Below are 16,327 nucleotides of genomic sequence, written 5' to 3' on the forward strand. Positions count from 1 at the left end.
GTTTGGATAATTCTATTTATTTTAGAAAGAAGAAGATCAAAAACTACTTGTTTATACTGTTAGTGTTTGAAAAGCAAGATTATAAGTTCCAGATAGATATTCTGCCATGACTCAACCAAGGAGAAAGGTGGCAAGAATTTCAGAGGGAAAAGGAAATTTGTATACTTCTTTGGAATAGTTCCAGGTACTAATACTGCGATGAATTTGAAAAATGATTTATACTGTAAACACTTCCTTTTCTCTCCTTTCTTGTTTGGAAAGATACCAGCTCAGTGCCTTCCTAGGCATAGAAAATACTTTGGCTACTGCCATTAGTCACACTTGTGTCTGTAAAGGGGAGAAAGAATGCCTTAGTCAAGTATGTTTTCAGTGCTACATAGAGGGAAGTGATACTTAGGGGAATGCCTTGTTCCTCTCAAGACCTAACCTTTCTCAGGCTTTATACATGGGCCCTATGGGAAAAATGCCAATACTGAAATGCTGGAGGAGACATTTCTTACTTAGAAGAAGAGGAAGGAGAAGGAGGACAAGGAAGAGAATGAGAGAAGGAGGAAAAAGAAAGATACTCATGTAGAAATGCCAAGTGTCATTTTTGCAAAGCATTAAATTTAATTGCTGTCACTTAGAGAAGGGAACAGTGAGCAAAGTGAGCACTTATTTTCACTGATGGTATTTCATCAATTTCTTGTACACTGAGCATTCACTATATAGAGGACTTTGGATTTCCAGCACTCTGCAGAGTGTGAGAAATGGTTCTTGATTCTGGTACTTTAGTATTCATTATATGATATGCATAAAATATATATATTCAAGTGTGTCAAAATTGACTGTCTGATAAATAGATTAATTAGACTGCCAACAAACTATTGTAAGCCATCAATAAAACTGTATTTCAAATAATGGATGTTACAGTGCTAGTTTCCATAAAGTCTAATTCTAAAATTAAATATAATTTAAAATATAAAAAGGTACAAGAAGAGAGGACCTGGGTGGCTCAGTGGGTTAAGCCTCTGCCTTCGGCTTAGGTCATGATCTCAGGGTCCTGGGCTCGAGCCCGCATCGGGCTCTCTGCTCAGCTTTCCCCTCTCTCTCTGCCTGCTTCTCTGCCTACTTGTGATCTCTCTCTCTCTCTGTCAAATAAATAAAGAAAACCTTTAATAATAATAATAATAAAGGTACAGGAAGATTTATGTACATATGTACATAGATTATTCTATATTATATGAACATATATTACTCTGAAACCTTGTAGTTTCTCAAAAATGGCCAGTATTGCAGGAAAATACTAAATAAAGGAAGATAAATAAAGGAATTTGGATTTTAGTGCCGTATATGACTCTGATTTCTGTGGAATAATAGTGATACATGTTTCTGAACGCTTTGGTAATTGAGCTGTCTTCTGCTGGATGTGGCAGAAAGACAAAATTGCAGGCAGGCCCTGACAGAAGAAATCCCTGAAGATAAACAGAGGTTTGTAATGGAAAAGGTTCCCCAACCTTAACTGTAGCCAGAAATCTCAGTCTTGACAACCATTCACTTTGATTTCCAGCTAGGACCACTCCTGGAGACCTTAATCACAGATGCAGCAGCAACATGAGGTACTAGCTGGAAGAAGATCTTCAAGAGGAAATACCTCTGCTATGAGAAAGATCCACACAGTATTTAAACCTTTGTCAGGGAAAGAGGCTGAAATAATCCTAATATTGGGTCCTCACCCAGATCGAAATTTTCAACAACCTGCACAAAAACCATTCTGAGCAACTTTGCCAGGTTACATCCCTTATCTTTGGAAGCCCCAACATGGTGTTCATCGTCAAAAAGCTGTGAGAATCCGACAGAAACAACCGAACTCCATTTCTCGAAGAAGACTGAAGCAAGTGGAGGTGCAGAGGAAAGCTCTGGGGCAGTGGAGGGCAGTGGGGGGAGGGAGGCGGGGGCACGGGGAGGGGAAGGATCAGGAGGACAGGTCTGACTTCTGACTGGCTGGAGTGGTTTTGGAGAAAGTCGCAGCTTGGCTCACCAGTCAGGAGCTGTCCAACTTTTCAGCAGCTCTGGTCTCAGGGTTCAGGCTCTCTGGACTGAGGAGGCTGCTACCACTACTGCTGCTGCTTTTTCTGCGTCTAGAGCTGCTAACAGTCCCTGCTTTTGCTGCAGGCACCCAAAGGAAGCAAGGGAAGAAGAAAGGGAGGAAACAGGGACCGGCTTTTGGTGAAGCAGCGTACCGCGCGTCCTAGTCTTGGTGAACTGGGGAGCCCAGGAGTGTATCTCTGCCTCAATCACTGTGGAGGGAGCCTTGTCACATTCTGTGACCCCTCCCGCTGGCAGAGCCCCCTCTCGGTCGCCCGGAGCCTCTGGTGGCTTCAAGTGGGAAGCTGAGCCCAGTCTCTGTTTCGGCTTCAGAAGCGGCTGCGGCAGCGGCAGCAGCATCCGGGAGGCGCTCGGGCCAGCGCGGTGAAACCGGCTGGACAGCAGGGCTCGGAGGTGCGAGCCAGGATGGAGGCAGAGGGCAGCAGCGTGCCGGCCCGTGCGGGCAGCGACGAGGGCAGCGACGGCGCCGGAGGGGCCACACTCAAAGCCCCCAAGCACCTCTGGAGGCACGAGCAGCACCACCAGTACCCGCTCCGGCAGCCCCAGTTCCGTCTTCTGCACCCCCATCACCACCTGCCCCCGCCACCGCCGTCCTCACCTCAGCCCCAGCCCCAGTGTCCGCTGCAGCCGCCACCGCCACCCCCTCTGCCACCGCCCCCGCCGCCTCCCGGGGCTGCTCGCGGCCGCTACGCCTCGAGCGGGGCCACCGGCCGGGTCCGACATCGCGGCTACTCGGACACTGAGCGCTACCTGTACTGCCGTGCCATGGACCGCACCTCCTACGCCGTGGAGACCGGCCACCGGCCCGGCCTAAAGAAATCCAGGATGTCCTGGCCCTCCTCCTTCCAGGGACTCAGGCGGTGAGTGGAGAGCGCCCCCTCCCCCATTCAGACAAGGGGTCACCTCCCCAGTTCTCAAATTCTCCTCATTGGTCTCTTTATCACTAGCAATCTAGGAACCAAGACTAAATTCTATTCTGGGAATTGGGGGAGGGAAAGCAGGGGCGTGTTTGTTCTTGCTTGAGAGTGTTAGGATTCACCTGTGTGTAAGAGACCCTGAAAGTACAGTTTAAATGGTGTGTGTGTGTGTGTGTGTGTGAGAAAGAGAATGAGGGATTTGCAGTTGTCTCTACCACCCACCATCCCCTTCCCACCCACTTCCATCCCACCCTGGCAGGTGGGACTAAACAGGCAAATTCAGTTTGCTCTGTTGCAGTAGGAGGAAGAGTGAAGGAAAGGGGTGGGGTTGTTGAGCCAGGGAGACTCCCAGTAATCATTCCACTCTCCCCAGAGTGAGGGGGGTTGGTGGGGCAGATCTGATGGTGACTGGGAATGGGTGAGACAGCTTGGTTCCAGGATTGCAGCGCAAAGCCTGAGAACAACTCAGTTTCTCTTTGTCAGAAAGTAAATTGAACAGCTAAAGGGGAGAACAAACACGTGGGTGACTTGGAGAGTTTGGAGCAAAATGTTCAGCAATCCTCAGGAGAGGGAAAAGGGAGGGATGGAAGGAGGGAGCAAAGACTCTGTGGGAGTTACACTGTGTTGGTATGTGATGTGTGCCTGCTCTATGTGTATCCATCCAGTTGTCTTTGCAAAATCCCAGGCAGAAAGTACCTCGTTTTATTTAGCAGCAGCAAAGATGCAGAGATTTGATTACAGTGATTTCCCCTTAATGTAAAGTGCTCCGGAAGATAGGGCAAGGAAGCTGCATGTCACCCAGAGTTTTAATAGAAGCCAACTGCTCCTATTCTGAGGAAATGAGTAGTGTAAAGAACCAATTACAGCTACTCTGAGAACTGAACTCAAATTCTTAACTCAGGCATGGAGGTGGAAGTTGGGCCCTTTCCCTGCAACCCCAAAACAGCTCTTTTCTTCCCTGTCCCAGGCCCTCTAAGCAAGGAATGCCCTGCCCCCCACAAAGTGCACACAAATAAGATTTCATTATCTAATCTTAGAGGTGGGCAGCCATTGATGGACTACATATCCAAGCCATGTATCTGCATGATGGGTAAACTGTAAATCAGGTGGGCATCCAGAAACAGGAAAACTTGGGGCTGTTTGTTCAGTTGTGATTGACAGTTGTTTGTCTAACTGTAATTGATAGTAGGTTGGGTTTATCCAGAAATATTAATAGTGTTTAAATGTATGTCTTTCTGTCTGCCCCCTTTCTGGGCTCCGTCTCTCTCTCTGCCCTTTTCTCTTTTCCCCTCCCTCCCTCCTCCTCTCTCTTTATCTCTTGCTTTTTTATGGGCAAGTCTCTCTGTGTGTTGTATACAAAAGGAAATCCAGCCAAGTGGAATATCTCAACCCTGATATGCCCACATACTTCTCGTACTCTTTGCCTTCCTCACACCCTTAATTACTGGACATTTTTTTGTGGTGATGTTCTTATACCTATTAGATAAAAAGAATGAGAATTGTGGTTTAAATAGTCACTATTCAGATCAATTTAAGGTTTGAAAATTGATGTGATTTCAAACATTTATAAATGAATATGCAAGTTTCATTTTTATACCTCAGACTGCTAAAGCCCGCATGCTGTGTTAAATTTTGTTTGAAAAAGTAAATGTCCTCCACTTGGGTAGAGCACTATGTATGTGGTTCCCCTGTGGTGGAATAAAGGCAAGCATGGCACTTTGTATGTTTGAACTATAAACATTTGTGAGACTGAGATTTTAACAAATATTAAATAAGAACAAGAGTTCTAGATTAATCTGTGGGTTGGTTGACTGTGTAGAGTCTCTAAATTCATTTTTTAATAAAACAGAATATGTCTGAGAGGGTGAAGAGAGAAAATAAGCTAATTGGAGTAGAGGTATTGCATCATTGATTTACATTTGTTTTTTGCTGTGCTCGCTACACTAATTAATTGTTCCATTTGTAATTTGTTAATTGAATGGTTCACAGAAAACTAAAGATGTATAATTCTTACACATAGCTTCCACTGTAGCTCATCTGATAAATCATTCTTATTCTATTTAAGAATTATTGGACTTAAAATTCTTTACATCACTCATGTATTTCCCAAACACTCATTCATTACATGTCAAGATTTCCCTTGATAGAATTGCTTTTGTAAATAAATGTACTTTGCAAAAAGGGCATGGATATTGCTTTCATTCTTTTAGGAGAATGGTTAGGAATGCTTTAAAATTATCAAAAAATCACACTTATTAACTTATTTGAACCCATTAACAATATTGAAATGAAATTATATTGTCTTCACTTTATAGATAAGAACATTGAGCACTAGAAGTTATGAGTAACTTGTTCAATAGCACAGTGACTATGAGTGCCAGAGCTAAGACTGAAACCCTGGTCTCCTGCCTCAGTGAAGACAGTAGGTGCTCCCAAAATAAATGTGTGCAGAACCTGGGCATGTTGACAGCATCAAGAAATATATAAAACCAAACATGAATGTTATATTGATTGATACCATAGGACCTAAAGTCCAAATAAACAAACAATGAGATATGGTTTAAGTCCTTTAAAGAAAAAAAAAAGACAGCATAGGCTCTGGAAGCAATGAGAAATTTTAACTTTATTTTTAATTTTTGAAATCCTGGCTGTTATACTGGTGTTAATTATCACAGTAGAGGCAAATAAATCAGTGTATTTGTTGAGTTTGTACATTGTGTATAAAACAATAATAAATATAAAACAATGTTCAGAGAGTTAGTTAATCAGATCACTTCATGTTGTTTTCAATGATCTTTTATTTTATTTTATTTTTAAAGATTGTATTTATTTATTTACAGACAGAGATCACAAGTCGGCAGAGAAGCAGGCAGAGAGAGAGAGGGGGAAGCAGGCTCCCCACCGAGCAGAGAGCCTGATATGGGGCTTAGTCCCAGGACCCTGAGATCATGACCTGAGCCAAAGGCAGAGGCTTTAACCCACTGAGCCACCCAGGCACCCCTTCAATGATCTTTTAAAAGGGAACAGAAGTGTGAGACATGTGCAAACTGTGTATGTGTATGTGTTCCTGTGTGCATGTGCTGTCATTCAAATGGAGGGCTTAGGTTGTCTGTCAAGTTAATGTCTCTGAAAAATCCTCATGGATGGATGGATGATTCTCTATGGACTACCAAGAAAAATATGTCCTTTAAAATGCTATATTTAGCATGTGTCCTAGCATTTCCAGATATTATTGTCTTGACTGAAATTTTCAAAACTACAGTTTGTAAAGCAATGGGAAAGAGGTTTGCTTGGTTTAATGAAGAAATCTGTAAAATAGGAAGGAGACAATTCCCACACATTTTGTAGTCAAGTCTTTTGATTCTATGAAGATGTAAGTATTTGAAATAAATTTTGTGTTAAGTTATATCTAAGAAGGTAGACTCACTTTTTAATCTTAACATAAAAATAATTTGAAATAATAAAATTACAAGGAATGAGTACATTACCAAGAAAACCAGTTGAGATATTAGTGTCAAATTAATCACTTTAACCAATAGTTCTTCAAAATGTAGCAATTGTTCGGGGTGCCTGGGTGGCTGGTGGGTTGGGCCTCTGTCTTGGGCTCAGGTCATGATCTCAGAGTCCTGGGATGGAGCCCCGCATCGGACTCTGCTCAGCAGGGAGCCTGCTTCCACCCCACCCCCTACCTGCCTACTTGTGATCTCTCTTTCTCTCTCTCTGTGAAATAAATAAATAAAATCTTTAAAAAAATACAATTTAATTTAAAAATGTAGTAATTGTTCAATTGAACTGATAAAGGATTTAATTATTTATTATTTTTTTAAGATTTTATTTATTTATTTGACAGAGAGAGAGATCACAAGCAGGCAGGGAGGCAGGCAGAGAGAGGAGGAAGCAGGCTCTCCGCAGAGCAGGACACTGGGATCATGACCTGAGCCTAAGACAGAGGCTTTAATCCACTGAGCCACCTAGGTGCCCCTAATTATTTCTTTGACTTCTTTTTACATAACAAAATATTTTCCTTGTCAGTAATGTGCATTTCTAAATCTGCAGGAACTATATATTCCTTTTTTTAAAAGATTTTATTTATTTGATAGAGAGCACAATCAGGGGAAGGGTAGAAGGAGAGGGAGAAGCCCAATGCAGGGTTCGATCCCAGGATCCCTGAATCAAGACCTGGATGATCACTGACTGCAGATGCTTTACCAACTTAGCCACCCAGGCACACAGAGCTATATATTCTCAATACAAATTAAGGGTCTACATCTTTAATCATCGGGGAAATGCAAACAAAAAACACAGTGATATCTTACCTCATACCTATCAGATTAGCTATTATAAAAAAAGAGAAGAAATAACAAGTGTTAGAGAGGATATGGAAAAAAGGGAACCCTTGCACAATAGTGGGAATGTTAACTGGTGCAGCCACCATGGAAAACAGTATGGACGGGCGCCTGGGTGGCTCAGTGGGTTAAGCCGCTGCCTTCGGCTCAGGTCATGATCTCAGAGTCCTGGGATCGAGTCCCGCATCGGGCTCTCTGCTCGGCAGGGAGCCTGCTTCCCTCTCTCTCTCTCTCTGCCTGCCTCTCCATCTACTTGTGATTTCTCTCTGTCAAATAAATAAATAAAATCTTTAAAAAAAAAAAAAAAAAAGAAAACAGTATGGAGGTTACTCAATACATTAAAAATAGAATTATCATATGATCAGCAATTCTACTTCTGGGTAATTGTCCAAAGAAAATGAAAACAATATTTCAAAAAGATAAATGGATCCCAGTGTTCATTGCAGCATTATTTATAATAGCTAAAATATGGAAACAACGTGAATGTCCGTTGATAGATGAATGGATAGGAAAATTGTGATGTATATAGATATGATGGAATACTATTCAGTCTTAAAAAAGAATGAAATCTTGCTGCTTGTGACATGCATAGAACTTGATGACATTATGATAAATGAAATAAGTCAGAGAAAGATATTTGGAAACTGAAACAAAACTAATAACAACAAAACTAAATTCACAGATGCAAAAAACAAGTGGTGGCTGTCAGAGATGAGGTTGGGATGAGAGAAATGGGTGACCTGTTGTTTTGTTTTGTATTTAGATAAATTGGAAAAACAGGTTGGAAATTCAGATAGCATAGGTGTTTCCTTGGGTATTAAGAAAACATTCTAGGGCGCCTGGGTGGCTCAGTGGGTTAAGCCGCTGCCTTCGGCTCGGGTCGTGATCTTGGGGTCCTGGGATTGAGTTCCGCATCCGGCTCTCTGCTCAGCAGGGGGCCTGCTTCCCTTCCTCTCTCTCTACCTGCCTCTCTGCCTACTTGTGATCTCTGACTGTCAAATAAATAAATAAAATCTTTAAAAAAAAAAAGAAAACATTCTACATGACAGATACAAATATCAAGAAGATGACATTTGATTTAATTATTTTGGAAGAAAAAGATAAAAGCTATCATTGCAATCAATATAAATCCCATGTATCCTATAAAATATTTAACAGTAGCTTTTTAAATACATTAATATATATTAAATAAAAGGAAATACTAATTATTATAATTATATTGCAATATGGAAATACTAAAAAAATCAGGTTTTTGCTTTTCTATTCTGAATTATAAATTTTTCTGTTGTCTCTAGTAATTTTGTTAACATTTTTTGTGTGTTTTTTCTTCATTATAAAAGTGATCTAAGTTCATCATGCAAACTTTAACTTTTACATCACAAAAGTATCTGGCTGAAAACTGACTACACTTTAAACTGACTATATCAGTGAATCTAAGACTTTGGATTTTAGGAAACAATAATTTTTTTTTAAATGTTGGATGACTGATACAAGGTTTCCATCTTTAAATTTGAGTATGTGAAGATAATAATTTATTTTTAATCAGCAAAAATGTTTGGTTTATTTAATCAGCAAAACGTTATGGTAAAATTTCCCATTTCCTAATATTAAAAAACAGTGTTAGATTAATGAAATCTCCAAATATTGGCAAGAGAGACCATTGCAAAAAACAATTTTTTTTCACTTTCCAAATTGGATACTTTCCTACACACATAATGGTGAACTGGTCATTAATTTTTTTTTTGGCTTTTTTTTTTTTTAATTTTTTATTTTTTATAAACATATATTTTTATCCCAGGGGTACAGGTCTGTGAATCACCAGGTTTACACACTTCACAGCACTCACCAAAGCACATACCCTCCCCAATGTCCATAATCTCACCCCCTTCTCCCAAACCCCCTCCCCCCAGCAACCCTCAGTTTGTTTTGTGAGATTAAGAGTCACTTACGGTTTGTCTCCCTCCCAATCCCATCTTGTTTCATTTATTCTTCTCCTACCCACTTAAGCCCCCATGTTGCATCACCACTTCCTCATATCAGGGAGATCATATGATAGTTGTCTTTCTCTGCTTGACTTATTTCGCTAAGCATGATACGCTCTAGTTCCATCCACGTTGTCGCAAATGGCAAGATTTCATTTCTTTTGATGGCTGCATAGTATTCCATTGTGTATATATACCACATCTTCTTGATCCATTCATCTGTTGATGGACATCTAGGTTCTTTCCATAGTTTGGCTATTGTGGACATTGCCGCTATAAACATTTGGGTGCACGTGCCCCTTTGGATCACTAGGTTTGTATCTTTAGGGTAAATACCCAATAGTGCAATTGCTGGGTCATAGGGCAGTTCTATTTTCAACATTTTGAGGAACCTTCATGCTGTTTTCCAGAGTGGCTGCACCAGCTTGCATTCCCACCAACAGTGTAGGAGGGTTCCCCTTTCTCCGCATCCTCGCCAGCATCTGTCATTTCCTGACTTGTTGATTTTAGCCATTCTGACTGGTGTGAGGTGATATCTCATTGTGGTTTTGATTTGTATTTCCCTGATGCCGAGTGATATGGAGCACTTTTTCATGTGTCTGTTGGCCATCTGGATGTCTTCTTTGCAGAGATGTCTGTTCATGTCCTCTGCCCATTTCTTGATTGGATTATTTGTTCTTTGGGTGTTGAGTTTGCTAAATTCTTTATAGATTCTGGACACTAGTCCTTTATCTGATATGTCATTTGAAAATATCTTCTCCCATTCTGTCAGTTGTCTTTTGATTTTGTTAACTGTTTCCTTTGCTGTGCAAAAGCTTTTGATCTTGATGAAATCCCAATAGTTCATTTTTGCCCTTGCTTCCCTTGCCTTTGGCGATGTTCCTAGGAAGATGTTGCTGTGGCTGAGGTCAAAGAGGTTGCTGCCTGTGTTCTCCTCAAGGATTTTGATGGATTCCTTTCGCACATTGAGGTCCTTCATCCATTTTGAGTCTATTTTTGTGTGTGATGTAAGGAAATGGTCCAATTTCATTTTTCTGCATGTGGCTGTCCAATTTTCCCAACACCATTTATTGAAGAGGCTGTCTTTTTTCCTTTGGGCATTCTTTCCTGCTTTGTCGAAGATTAGTTGACTGTAGAGTTGAGGGTCTATTTCTGGGCTCTCTATTCTGTCCATTGATCTATGTGTCTGTTTTTGTGCCAGTACCATGCTGTCTTGATGATGACAGCTTTGTAATAGAGCTTGAAGTCCGGAATTGTGATGCCACCAACTTTGGCTTTCTTTTTCAATATCCCTTTGGCTATTCGAGGTCTTTTCTGGTTCCATATAAATTTTAGCATTATTTGTTCCATTTCTTTGAAAAAGATGGATGGTACTTTGATAGGAATTGCATTAAATGTGTAGATTGCTTTAGGTAGCAGAGACATTTTCACAATATTTATTCTTCCAATCCAGGAGCATGGAACATTTTTCCATTTCTTTGTGTCTTCCTCAATTTCTTTCATGAGTACTTTATAGTTTTCTGAGTATAGATTCTGTGCCTCTTTGGTTAGGTTTATTCCTAGGTATCTTATGGTTTTGGGTGCAATTGTAAATGGGATTGACTCCTTAATTTCTCTTTCTTCTGTCTTGCTGTTGGTGTAGAGAAATGCAACTGATTTCTGTGCATTGATTTTATATCCTGACACTTTACTGAATTCCTGTATAAGTTCTAGCAGTTTTGGAGTGGAGTCTTTTGGGTTTTCCACATATAGTATCATATCATCTGCAAAGAGTGATAATTCGACTTCTTCTTTGCCGATTTGGATGCCTTTAATTTCCTTTTGTTGTCTGATTGCTGAGTCTAGGACCTCTAGTACTATGTTGAATAGCAGTGGTGATAATGGACATCCCTCTGTGTTCCTGACCTTAGTGGAAAAGCTTTCAGTTTTTCTCCATTGAGAATGATATTTGTGGTGGGTTTTTCATAGATGGCTGTGATGATATTGAGGTATGTGTCCTCTATCCCTACACTTTGAAGAGTTTTGATCAGGAAGGGATGCTGTACTTTGTCAAATGCTTTTTCAGCATCGATTGAGAGTATCAGATGGTTCTTGTTCTTTCTTTTATTGATGTGTTGTATCACATTGACTGATTTGCGAATGTTGAACCAACCTTGCAGCCCTGGAATAAATCCCACTTGGTCATGGTGAATAATCCTTTTAATGTACTGTTGAATCCTATTGGCTAGTATTTTGTTGAGTATTTTTGCATCTGTGTTCATCAAGGATATTGGTCTATAGCTCTCTTTTTTGATGGGAGCCTTGTCTGGTTTTGGGATCAAGGTGATGCTGGCCTCATAAAATGAGTTTGGAAGTTTTCCTTCCATTTCTATTTTTTGGAACAGTTTCAGGAGAATAGGAATTAGTTCTTCTTTAAATGTTTGGTAGAATTCCCCCGGGAAGCCGTCTGGCCCTGGGCTTTTGTTTGTTTGGAGATTTTTAATGACTGTTTCAATCTCCTTACTGGTTATGGGTCTGTTCAGGCTTTCTATTTCTTCCTGGTTCAGTTGTGGCAGTTTATATGTTTCTAGGAATGCATCCATTTCTTCCAGATTGTCAAATTTATTGGCGTAGAGTTGCTCATAGTATGTTCTTATAATAGTTTGTATTTCTTTGGTGTTAGTTGTGATCTCTCCTCTTTCGTTCATGATTTTATTTATTTGGGTCCTTTCACTTTTCTTTTTGATAAGTCGGGCTAGGGGTTTATCATTTTTATTAATTCTTTCAAAGAACCAGCTCCTAGTTTCGTTGATTTGTTCTATTGTTTTTTTGGTTTCTATTTCATTGATTTCTGCTCTGATCTTTATTGGGGGAAGGTTCTTAAACATCACAAAGAATAATAACCTAAAAAGACTGAATCCTTTTAGCAATTTTGGTTAATTATTCACAGCCTTGAAGTCAAACATGAGTAAAATTTTGTCCCTCTCACAGCTTATTATCCATCTACATGTTTAAAAATATACGATATGTGAGTCTGTAACTTCAGTGCTGCTAGTCCTGGCTCATAGAAGGAATGTTGCTAAGGGATTATATCAAATAGCACTGTATTATATTTCAAAAGATGTTGTGGTTATTTTTATCTCAAGGAACATTTTTCTACATTTAAAAATAGGAAATCTAATTTTTCCAAGGAAGAGGGCATTCACATTATTTTAAAAACTCATCAGCTGAATTGACTTGACCCCATACAAACATATACCACCATCGCTATGATCTTCATGACACCATCTTGGAGATTAAATGAAAAATAAGGTATGTTTTGTCTTCTGAGTAAGAATTATAGTACCATTTATGTCAGTATGTGTTATCACATTCATCTAATGGTCTCAAGTGACTAGTATCCTTAGATTCTTCCTTCTCTGAACTCCCAAATCTTTTTTTTTTTTTTTTTACTAAAGATTTTATTTATTTATTTGACATGAAGAGGCAGACAGAGAGAGGAAGAGAGGAAGGAAGCAGGCTCTCCACTGAGTAGAGAGCCCAATGCGGGGCTCAATCCCAGGACCCTGAAATCATGACCTGAGCCAGAGGCAGAGACTTTAACCCACTGAGCCACTCAGGCACCCCTCTGAACTCCCAAATCTTAGAGACAACCAAGATCTTCTTACTTCCCACCTTGAAATATCTCTTGTGTTTCTCCATTGCTACTTCCCTAGATCAAGTTCTTATCATCTGCCCTAAGCCTTTAATGTCTCCTGACTCCAGTCATAGTATGACTCTTCAAAATGCTAGCCCAGTTTATCTTCCTCAGAGAAAGTCTCCTATTCATCCTTTTCCTTAAACCCCATAAAATCACCACCTCACATTTTTACCATGTGCTGAGCTCTTTATGCCTTTTAACACTTCTTTCTTTTTCAACCCGTTTTTTCCTTCTAGACTGCTTTTCCTATACCCTACATCATCCCCTCCTTATATATTTGGAAAACTCACAAATATCCTTTCAAACTTATTTCATTCCACTTGGATGTATGGTCTTACGAGCATAGGAGTATTTTTCTTTTCAGGGCTTTCACATTGCATTTTGTATATATCTATTCTAGCAGTTACCAATAGCAATTTTTTATCTGGTCCACCATTAACCAATTAGGATCTCGTACAGTATGTGGTCTATATGTGTCTTCAATAAATGATGAACCTTTAAATGTGGAAATAATAATAATGAAACCTTACCCCCTCAGTTAGTGCTTACTCAGTTTGTATTTGGTTTCCTTAATAATCACTAGTAAACAGAACTAGTGATATTTTGCTTATATTATAAGTAACCAAGGGGAACTCTCAGAGAAATAGATACATGTATGTTTAGAGAAAGAACTCAGGCATGAACCTTAAAACTGCTAGTATAGTGATCTTTTCATCAAATTGTTAGATAAACATGGAATGGTATTGGGTAAGAGGAAGCCCATTGTTTGACTAAAACTATGAAGACAAAGAGAAATTATAATGATTATAAAGAGAGAGAGTAGTCATTACAATCCAGATTGTAAGGAAACAACATCAGAATGAAATTTTGATGGAATAAAGTTTCCCCTTTTATATAGAGAGATGATTTTACAGAACTAATTCTTAACTTCAGGTAAGAGGATCAATTAGATTTGGGGATAGGTGCACATTTGGGGGAGAACATTCATCAGATTCTTAACAAGTCCTTGATCCACAAAATTTAAGACACTTTGTGTGTTCTAAAGTGAACTAAGTTATTGGCTGATTCCCTAAGGGATCAAATATGAGATATTGTATACCTTCAAATGATATTCTCATTGGAGTGGCTGAAAGTAATTTGAAATGGATTTTAGAAAACTCCAACACTTTAGACAGAAAAGGTCACAGGCTTATTTAAAAATAATGTATCCCCAGTGGAATTTTGGGGAATTAATTGACTTAAAGTTTGATTAAAAATATGTGTAAGAGGGGCACCTGGGTGGCTCAGTGTGTTAAGCCTATGCCTTCTGCTCAGGTCATGATCCCAGGGTCCTGGGATCGAGCCCCACGTCGGGCTCTCTGCTCAGCGGGGAGCTTGCTTCTCCCCCTCTCTCTGCCTGCCTCTCTGCCTGCTTTTGATCTCTGTTTGTCAAATAAATAAATCTTTTAAAAAAGAAAAAATATGTGTAAGAATAGTAAAGAACACTTGGAAAGAAAGAAAAAGAAAAAAGATATATATTTTTTTCCTATATCAGAACAGGGTCACCTGTCACTTATGCATCCAACTCCTGAGTTCATTCAGGTCATGATCTCAGGGTCATGAGATTGATCCCCATGTTGGACTCCAGACTCAGTGCAGAGTTTACTTGAAATTCTGTCTCTCCCTCTGCCCCTCCTCCCATTCATGAACTCTCTAAATAAATAAATAAGTAAAATCTAAAAAAAAAAAATCAGAACATACAGTCTTTTAGTTCAAATGACATGATATTAATTTGGGAACAAATCAGTTGTTCAGTGGACTGAATAAAGGTTCTGTGAACTGTCAAACATGAGAGCCATGTGTATGTGGAAATTTAGGATTTACTAAGTGCAGCATTCCAATTCAGTGAGACTAGAGTAAGATATTTTAAATATGATATTTATAAGTTTATTGAAATAAAAAAGATCCTTATCTCACACCATAATAAGAAGCATTTAAAATCAATAATAATAATATTAAAAATTTAAGATGAAAGTAGGCTAAAGACATAAAGAGGAAATTCAAAATGGAAGAAAGATTAATATCAATATACATTTGCAAAGATTCTCTACTTTGCAAACAGACAAAAATAAAAATTAAAACATCAGTGTTATTTAATTTTTCACCTATTATTTTAGAAAAAGAGTAAAAGATGAATAATTCAAAAGAATTAGAAAAGGTGTGGTGAAGTAGGCAATTTCTTCTATACATTTTTCATGATAGTGTAAATTAGAAAGACCTTGGTGGATAATCAAATAATGTATGCCAAAATTTTAAATGGGAGTGCTTTTGACCCAATAAATCCATGTTTAGGAATATAGCCTAAGAATATAACTGAACAAGTGAGCAAAGCTGTACTATATTGCAAAATTGGGTAGGATAATAAAGATCTGAAAGCCACCCAAATGTCTCTCAGTAGAGAACTGGTAAAGTAAATTAGGTCATACCCACAACAAAGGACTACTAAATAAAGAAAGAGGGAGATGTACATGTACTGAAATGCGATTACAAACCCTGCAAGTTGTTAAGGGAAAAAAAAATTTAGAGACTGAATCATAGAACATGATACTATTTACTTATGTGTATTCATGCATACTTATATTTATATATGAGATTGTCTATATGTGTATGACTATATAGAGAGATATGGATGTGTGTGCCTATTATGGTATGAGTGTGTGTGTATATATAATCCTCTTTAGAAGAGGAAAAAGCACTAAACAGTTATAGGTGTAAGAAGAGAGGATATTTAAGGGAGGTTTTTACTATTTTCTTCTATGGTCTTCTTTCTTATTTGATTTCCTTTGAAATGAGGATATGGGGCACTTGGGTGGCTTAGTTGCTTAGGTGTCTGCCTTTAGCTCAGGTCATGATTCCAGGGTCCTGGGATCCAGTTGTGAGTTAGACTCCCTTCTCTTTAGGGAGTCTGATTCTCCCTCTGCCTCTCGTTCCACTCGTTCTCTCAATCTCTGTTTCTCAAATAAATAAATAAAATCTTTAAAAATAAATAAAATGAGCATAAGTAGTTTTATAATAAGCAAAAATCATTTGTTTTCCTCTTCTGTAAGAAAAACTGTTATTTTCCATTCACTTAGGTTAACATATTTTATTTATATCCCATTTTTCTCTTCTCCCTCAAAAGCAAAGGACTGTGTCACAAACAATTTAGAACAACAAGGTAAAATGAGGATGTCAAAGAGACGAGAACATGACAACATGAAGATAGTATGAAATATGGAAGCAAAAAACATTCCACTGATTTCTGAGTAATTGCTAGAAATGAGTCACAGAATTGGC

General features: G+C 39.0%; 1 protein-coding gene across 6 annotated transcripts in view; it reads left to right on the forward strand.

Annotated features, from left to right (window-relative positions):
- The window catches only part of PDE4D (phosphodiesterase 4D), a 1,492,536-nt gene that overhangs the window by 595,162 nt on the left and 881,047 nt on the right, over positions 1-16,327 (forward strand). Inside the window, exon 1 of one of the 6 annotated variants that reach the window (XM_004744605.3) lies at positions 1,976-2,948. The exons of the other annotated variants lie outside the window; for them this stretch is intronic. Coding sequence (XP_004744662.1) covers positions 2,494-2,948 — 455 coding nt within the window. The 5' untranslated portion in view covers positions 1,976-2,493. Of the gene's footprint in view, positions 1-1,975; positions 2,949-16,327 lie in introns of those variants that run through there. 6 annotated transcript variants of the gene reach the window in all.

Source organism: Mustela putorius, unplaced genomic scaffold (assembly GCF_011764305.1).
Source record: "Mustela putorius furo isolate JIRA1106 unplaced genomic scaffold, ASM1176430v1.1 tig00000145_pilon_pilon_pilon, whole genome shotgun sequence".
NCBI lineage: Eukaryota > Metazoa > Chordata > Mammalia > Carnivora > Mustelidae > Mustela > Mustela putorius.